At 41.1% G+C, this 8,696-nt stretch overlaps 1 protein-coding gene across 1 annotated transcript in view; it reads left to right on the top strand.

Annotated features, from left to right (window-relative positions):
• The window catches only part of grid1b (glutamate receptor, ionotropic, delta 1b), a 478,026-nt gene that overhangs the window by 407,755 nt on the left and 61,575 nt on the right, over positions 1–8,696 (top strand). Inside the window, exons 7-8 of the mRNA XM_035668898.1 lie at positions 1,729–1,890; positions 6,761–6,880. Of these exons, the coding sequence (XP_035524791.1) occupies positions 1,729–1,890; positions 6,761–6,880 (282 nt within the window). The remainder of the gene's footprint in view (positions 1–1,728; positions 1,891–6,760; positions 6,881–8,696) is intronic.

Here is an 8,696-nt window from a genome sequence, read left to right as displayed (position 1 = left end):
GAGTAATGATAAATATTTACCAGTTCCAGTGAATTTGGCCCCTTTTTAATATTTAGTGGCAGCTGACATCCAGAGGGAACAAGATAAACACATACAGATACATACAAAAAGCACAAATACACACCTGAAGCACACACACACACACACACACACACAGAGAGAGTTAACTGGACTATTATTTCCAGTTATGACATATGACAGTGATGTGCGGCTGACATTTAAAGACAAACAAACAGAACTATTACTGTACTTCACATTGACAAATATTGTGTGTCTGTTTTGACATTTGTAGAAATGAGTGTAGTTTCCCAAAAGATGTCCGACATCGCGGCCGGGAAAACCCACCAAGGACATGCACACGCACACACACACACACACACACTGTATTTCTTTAGTGTTTCTTTCTTTTGCTCTACTCTTTCCCTTTATTTATTTATCTCTTCTATTCTCGCTGTCTCATGTTTCAGTTGTCTCTTGTTTATCTCTTTTTTTCTGTGTTGATTGCTCTTTTATTCAGATATCTTGAGGTCAGAGGTCAAGGAATCCCTTTGAGAATTTCCATGCCAGTTTTTTTTTTTTTTCATAGCCAAAATATAGCCTAATTTTGAGGTGTTATTTAGCATCCTTGCCAGAACGCTAGCATGACATGGTTGGTACCAGTAGATGCGTTAGGTCATGTAGTTTCATATGATGCCACTATCTTCTTCAGCCTTTGACACCACAACACACCTGTTGATGGTTCACTTTAGATTTTCTGACTAGTCCCCGACAGAATAGCTGAGCCCAAACGTGTCCTATCGGCGGCTACTTTTAGCTTTCGGCTGTCCAGAAACGATTCACGATGAGCATGCCCGGTGCTTCTAGGTTAGCATGGTTTGTTTTCTTAGCAAAGAAGCGTTAACGTTACTATCGTCACTCCTATGACGAAACCCTGGTGTTGACCTGTTTTACCTTTTACAAGAGTGGAGACACTGTTGGCAGCAAAGCTTCAGTCAGCAGGTTCATAATTTCAGAATAAGACCATTGATCGGTTCGTGGTACATTTAGAACCATCCTGGGGTCCACGACCGATTAGTTGCATCTATAACGTTAAAACCGATTTCTGACTCGTATGTGTACATCTTTAACCTCCTAGGATTTGAATATTTCTGAATGCTGGGGTCCATAAACAAAAATATATTGGGAATTTAAAGTTGAGACTCATACATAGTCAGTGCCCCTACAGATTGCAGCTTTTCTTACCTGTGTCTGCCTCTGTCATATGATTTTGTCCTATTCAGATTCAGCCTTTCAGTGACAAAAGAGGGTGAGAGAAAAAAAAGCACAAATGCTTTATCTGTGTGTGTGTGTGTGTGTGTGAGAGAGAGAGAGAGCCTCAGGCAGTGCGCTGTATGAACTTCATGCCAGTCAGCAGTACTCATCTGGACAGAGTGATGCTCATTTGTCACCCTGCATTTGGTCTCTGCTCCCTGCTTTGGCATGTGTGTGTGTGTGATCTGTCACAGAGGAGAGGGTGAGAGACGACAGGATCACATGTGGACAGACACCCAACACCACCCACTGCTCATGGTGTTAGCTCAGAGCCAGCAGATGATGCTGTACCCAGCTGTGTCTCACATGTGTGCAGTGAGTCATGGGTACGTTGCTCTGTTCTACGTCTGTAGATCAGAGCAACGCTTACAGGCTGTCCACTTAACATTAAACATTTCTATCTCTTCCTCTCTCCAGGTGTCCAACCTCTACCTGTACGACAGCGTGCTGATGCTGGCCAATGCCTTCTACAGGAAGCTGGAGGACAGAAAGTGGCACAGCATGGCCAGCCTCAACTGCATCAGGAAGTCCACCAAGCCGTGGAATGGAGGTTGGTCCATGCTGGAGACGATCCAGAAGGTACGGAGGCTTTCTGTCAACACACACTGCTTCCTTTTAGTCTCGTGGTGCATTCAGGGGAGCAACGGACCACGACACACTGCTGCTGCCATTTCATTTGTTTGTTAACTCAAAGGTCCAGTGTGTGGGGTTTAGTGACATCTAGCGATGTAGTTGCAGATTGCAAACTTACAGTGGCCGCAAAACATGCCAGAACATCCCAATCTAAAGCCAGTGTTTGATTTGTCCTTCCTGAGGTACAGTAGAAACATGGCTCCACAGAGGGCAACCTGTGATGTCTATAGATATAAAAAGTTTAATATAAGGTAACAAAAACATAACAATTATACACCAATGAAAACATTATATACAATATATACCTTCCTTTCACTTTATCCTGACAGTAGAACATGACACAGATACTGGCTCCTCATAGTGCTCCTAATGGCATCTGTATGAATCCACTGGGCCTGAAAGGAAAATAACCAATCAGAGCCGAGAAAGATAATTGATTGTTGAGTCTCATTCAAATTAGACTCAACTTTCTCTGCGTCTGTGCTATACTGACAATCGGTGGCAATTCTGTATTAGAAGCCACTGTCTTTATTGATAGCTAAAGTTAGCCAAATTAGCATATTCATAACTTTATAGCCTAGCTTAAATTAAATCCAAAGTTACGTGATACATCTAGTCTGTGCCGACACTCACAAACGACGAAGATCACTCTCCCATCCATCGTAGTTGTCGGTGTCTGACAGCAGTTGCTGCGCCTCACGTAGGAAAAGGTTGAAGCAGATTCGACATGGGCGGGTGTTTGCCTGAGACCAGGTTCGTTATCGCCCATAAGGATTGTAGTGCTGCCAGTTTCGGGGCCTCCGACTGCAGCCGTCTCTCTCAATATGGGACCAATTAAAAAAAACTGATGCCCTCATTAGTCACTTTGGCAAAAAAACATGTGAAATAAGTTCTAGGTTGAAAAATAGCAATTATCTTTGAAGCACCAGTAGCCCTGATTCACCTGGAGTGTTTGAAGGAATCCCTCATTTATGATTCAGTCGTGGTTATACAAATATGTATAATTATTATTTGTATTTTTGGTATCGCAAACAGCAAAAAGTCTTCGCTGAGGCTATTTTTGTTTCCAATGAAGCTCAGATTTGGCACGTTCAGATTTGCTACGTTGAACTCTCCTGATCGTTTATTTCTTCAAGGCTGTTGAGCTGATTAATGGCTCGTTAGCTTACCCAATTCCCTTGATGTGTTCTGTAGCATTAGAACAGAGAAAAGCTATATTGAATCTGTCTGATCTAATATAGCTGAAAATCCTGGAGTTGGTGTTGTTTCCTATTTAAGATTTAATTGAAAACGAACCTTTGAAGACCGAGGAGAAGCGTGCAGAGGAGAACATTAAAACGCGATTAGATTTATACCAACATTAAATAAAAGAATAAATGACGTCTTTGTTAGCAGAAGATAAATCAAACATGAAACTGCTTCTGGTGAAACATGAAACAAGAAAGTCATTCAGTGTAAAACCCTGATCTAAATTACATCCAACGACCTGTAGTCTCATTCTCACAGTCTAATTGGTGAAAGATGCTTCTCAGCCGCACTGATGAGTCCCTCAGAGCTCGAGTAGTTCTGTTTTATTAAAAAACATCAGTTTATTTCTTTGATATCTCTCATGGTAACGGCAGCCGAGCTTGTTAGTAATTTTTCTTTCTTCCTCCTGTTTAATAAACTCATGTATGTAATCACAAAGAACGCTGTTGCTTTGTGTTCAGACAAACCACGAGACCTTTACTGATGCAGACCTTTGATACGACTGTGTGCTTGTTTTTTCATGATATTGACAGAATTACCCAGAATCACAGTTTATTACTCCCACAGTACTTTCTGTCAGAGTTTACAGCTGTTAACGACTGCTCAATGTGGATTTCTTTTCTATATGTTTTCTCTGTGTTCGTGGCTTGTTTCCAATATTACAAAACATTGCACACTGCAGTCTGTTGACTACATTTTATGTGAAAAGTTGTCCATTCATTTGCTTGAAATCTTCATAATGTCCATTAAATTTCCTGGCAATAATTCAACTTGCAGCTACAACAAGAGCCACAGTGAAACAACTTCAAATGCAGTATTTTTAAGAGAACCTTGAGTTAATATGGACTGTTTTAGCTGTTAAACCGAAACAGTTAGCTAATCTAAACCAAACAGCAATTAAAGAAAACAAAATTTCATCCTAATAATTGCCCAATCTGACAGATGTCAGGTGACGTCGTTTAAGTTTATAAATATAAAGTTATGAAAAACTGCCATTTTCCTTTTACGGTACCAACATAAACACCTACAAACTTTGCTATTCATCTTTGAACCCTTCTTTTTCATGTGTTTTGCCACTGTGTCAGAAAGTCATTTACTCCAAATTGTATATATTCTGTTTTCCACATCTCAAATAGGGAGCAATATTTCCTTTTTTTATTTATTTATTTATTTATTTGAACTTGAATATTTCTACTAGCCGCCATCTCACTCACTACTTTGCTGATGAGATGGAAAATGACTTTGTGAGAGGACGGCAAACACGGAGTGAAAAATGGACAGAGCATCACAAGACGTAACCTTTCTCCCTCTCTTACAACAGTGTGTATATCGAAGGCAGTCAGGAGCCGAAATGAAAGTATCTGAAAAAGCACTGCTACTCTATTCTCATAATGAATAGCACTTCTGCTATTTTCACACCTGTGTGGTGTTACTGTCTGCCACCTGCTAATGAATGACGGTGCACATACTGGTTATACGTATCAGGCTAGTTTGCTCTCCTACTGTCTGAGGTGCAACATATGGCTCAATTAAACATGACAGCTGCTGGACAAGTCAAGAGTTTTGCTAAGACCTCCACAATCCTGTCTGTACCAATTACGGACTCTGACAGTTCAGTTTATATTAGCTATGAGTTACCAGCTAACAAAGTTCGGCTCAGGTCAGGCAAATGCCCATTTTACCGGCTAATACGGTGCTGGTCAACTTCACAGTTTTATTTAGGTTAAGTTACATTAAGCAGGTTAAGCTTAATTGAACTTTGGTTCAAGCTAAGTTCAGTTCAGTTTAACAGCTGAAACTACGGTGGCCGACAAGGGCAAACGGCAAAACTTGTTGCCGTTTGTTCTGTTCTTCAAGAACTACTGCATTTTAGTCAGACAACTTTCAGTTTTATTGCTGCTCTTACAACCTGCTTCCCTTGCAAATAAGATTTTCCATCAGAATCAGACGAACTGACAGTTCACAAAACACTGCTCTGTACAAATAACTAAATGCAGGAGATGGAGGACAGGAAGCATCACTGACTTTGTAGCAAGCAAACATTATCAAACATTATTTTTCCACCAGGTGACAATGACTGCGACCTTTGTAGCTGACAGACAAACATTTAGCTCGTTGGCCTACAGTGAAGGAGGTCTTCCGTCTTGCTTTACATCCTTCATGAACCAACGGGAGTCATGAAACAACATTTCATCCATGGCCTTTCAGCGGGACAGCACAGCAGCTGAATTCAGCTCATTCAGTCAGACTCTAATGATATTTTATGACATCTCATACATCTCTAAACACTGTTTGCCACTGTATATTCTACATATAAGACACAGAGACAGATAATCAACAACGGGGGCCGGAAAGCAGACATCCACTGATCATGCATTAATAAAGCTGTACATTGATGAATAAACTAATTATTAATTCAAACCTTGTTGAACCCTTGTTGAAACTGCTGTGATTATTCTTTTTCGTCCAAAAGAATTGCATTTTTGGCGGCCGTTACATGCTCCAAAACACAGTGTCTCGCACATGGGCTTGGCAAAATGGCCTCTTAAGTGCAGCCCCCGCATCATGTTTCACCAATATGTATGAGAATCGGTGCACACGTAGCTCATATCCTGAAGAACAAACAAGCCTCTTGGACCCAAACTCCACACCCAACAGGAAGTCTGACATTTTTAATTTAGTGGTCATTTTTGGTGTCGTATTTTAGCGGATTCCTCGTTGGGAACTGATCGGATCAACTTCAAATTTGGCGATTAAAAGATGTGCTCCTTGTGAGGTTTTCATTAAACTGTGTTTCCGTGGGGTGGCATTGAATTTCAAAATAATAGGAAGTTAAACATTGAAGTTACATGTCAAGCCTTATACGTCAACCGTCACCTGATTTACATGAAATCTACTTGGTACTTGACGAGACCACTGCAAACTTGCAGCTCCTATTAGGTCTGTATTTGTATTTCTTTGACTGATGGGGATGTGTGTTCAGTGCGCTTCGGGCCTCCGTTGGGGTCGTCAATCTGACATCAATATCACACAGTTTAGCAGCTCACAAAGCCTCATGGGACGCAGCCTGATATTAAAGGTTTATGGAGGGCGGCAGCAGGAATTTCAAAGGTCACCGTGGCAAAACTCTGCAGGCCTTGATGAAGCTGTTTGTCTTTTTTCTTCCAGCGTTTACCAGATTTTCTCTCTTTCCTTTCTCACCTCCCTCTTCTGCTATTTTCCCCCAATACTCTTTTTGACCCCTTTTTAATATCACCTCAATGTCTTTTGCCCATCATCCCTCTCCCTGTCTCTGTCACTTCATTATATTTTATCTGCATGAACATTAAAATTAACAATACAGGCGTAACCTCTTTTACAATGGGGATGTGATGAAATCCATTTTAATAAAGGAGCCGTTAAGTTCTTCCCTTGTATCGGAAAGCGTGAGTGGACTCTGTCATAACAAGTAAATGTCAAATACAAGCAGGAGGTCAAGATAAAGCAGACTTGGATGTTGATGTTATTGTCAAAATTAAAGTTTAATTTTTACATCCCTGCCCCTCTATTGCTCTTTTTCACCCTTCAGGGCAACATCACAGGTCTGACAGGTACGATGGATTTTAAGGACAGCGGCTCCAACTCTCACGTCCAGTTCGAGATCCTCGGCTCCAGCTTCAGCGAGACCTTTGGCAAGGACATCAAGAGGGTGAGTTCGCAGCGTTTTCGCTCCAACCAATGACCTGGAAATTGGTGCAGAGGCGACAAGCTGTGAATAGAATAATGACTCCTCATAGTATAGTCCATTAGTGATACTCAGTATTTCTGGTTTCACTGTCTGAGTCATTAGCAAATGAGATCCAGTTTAAGTAATTGTTCTAACTTGAGGAACAAAGAAGGCCAATTGCATGAATGAATAATCAAAGAATCCAGAAAAAACGATAACACTAAGTGAAGAATAGTTATCCTGCGCAAAAGTGTCATTAACACAGATATAACACTCGTAAAGAATCTATTACACAATAATCTTGGGTGCAGTTTACTGTTACGTTCAGATCCAATATTGTAAAGATCCTCATGGTCATATTAATGAAATATACCAGATCTTTATTCAGTAAAATACATGGGATAAATCATACACTTTAATTCACAAGAAGACAATCACAACTAAAGCAATACTATTGGCCAGAAACTAATCTCTATCTACCCATGCGAGTTATAGATAGCTTTCACACACAAATACAACTGCCATATCTAACCTCTACAGCCTCTGATTTCATTAAACCATCGACATCAAAGACAAGACGCCACTGTGTACAGTGAAGGACAAAACTGGGATTACTGACCCAAGTTGGATAACACACTTCACACAATTATCAATTGGTACTAATGGTCAAACAATGTTTTTAAACCTGCCACACCCTATGGCCTCTGCACCGTATATCAAAAGTTCATGAGATAATGCACTTAATTATCAACTGTTGCATTCAGTAACACCAAACAGGCTCTCACTTCTAACCTGCCGAGAGTTGTGGTCCTATTCAAGAGCCGTCCCAGCGAACTTCTGAACTATCTATTGAGCGACGACTGCAGGCTGCCTTTGTTATTGTTGATGCCAGTTGATGTCATCAGTCATAAAGTGGACATAACTAAAGGCCATCAGCTAAATGCAGAGTACATTTATCAAGGTAACGTGTACATTCCCAGTGCCTATAATTTTAACACTGGCTACATTGTACTTTTTGATATCACGTTGCCCATCTATTTACCATCTTATTTCTCTCAAACCTAAAAGATCGAACAATGGTCTAGATAGCAGATACTTGGCTGTGCTGCTTCCTAATTTACAATGACAGCGTTAGTGATATGATTCACCATTCAGAAAATCCTAAGTACTATCTATATATTAATCAACAAATAAGGAAACATAGGAAATGTGTGGAGGTTCGCGCAGCTACGATAGACAATCAAGTTCTAAAATATGAATAGGAAAGTTTGTACGAGAGCACCACAAGCCTATACCATCACCCTGTCCACAACATCAACTGCATTAAACTAGGCAATGTCGCGAGTGCACCATTTCCATGTAAGTTAGCTTTCAACTGCTACCTCTAGATCCACATAAACACTTCTAAGACCTCAGCCAGCTCAACACAGTAAGCACTGCCAGTGAACCTACACTACGATTATCTGGTTGCGGTGAAGGACTGAAGCGACTTTGAAAAAGGGCCACATTGTGATGGACGACCTGGGCAGAACACCTCCAAACTGCAGCCTCTTGTGGGGTGTTCCCGGTCTCCAGAGTCAGTACCTATCAAAAGTGTTCCAAGGAAGAACAGAACCAGAGACAGGGTCATGGGGGGCCGAGGCTTATTGGAGCAGGTGGGGAGTGAACGTGCTGGCCCCGTGTGTCCAGATCCAACAACGACTTACTGTAGCTTCAAACCTGCTGAAACAGTTAATGCTGGTGTCTCTGATACGAAAGGGTCAGAACACACAGTGCAGAGCATCCTGTTTGTCTGGGC

Source organism: Morone saxatilis, unplaced genomic scaffold, assembly GCF_004916995.1.
Source record: "Morone saxatilis isolate NCDOM2014 unplaced genomic scaffold, NCSU_SB_2.0 Contig1, whole genome shotgun sequence".
NCBI lineage: Eukaryota > Metazoa > Chordata > Actinopteri > Moronidae > Morone > Morone saxatilis.
The sequence above is the reverse complement of the archived record's forward strand: the minus strand, read 5'-3'. Positions and strand labels throughout refer to the sequence as shown.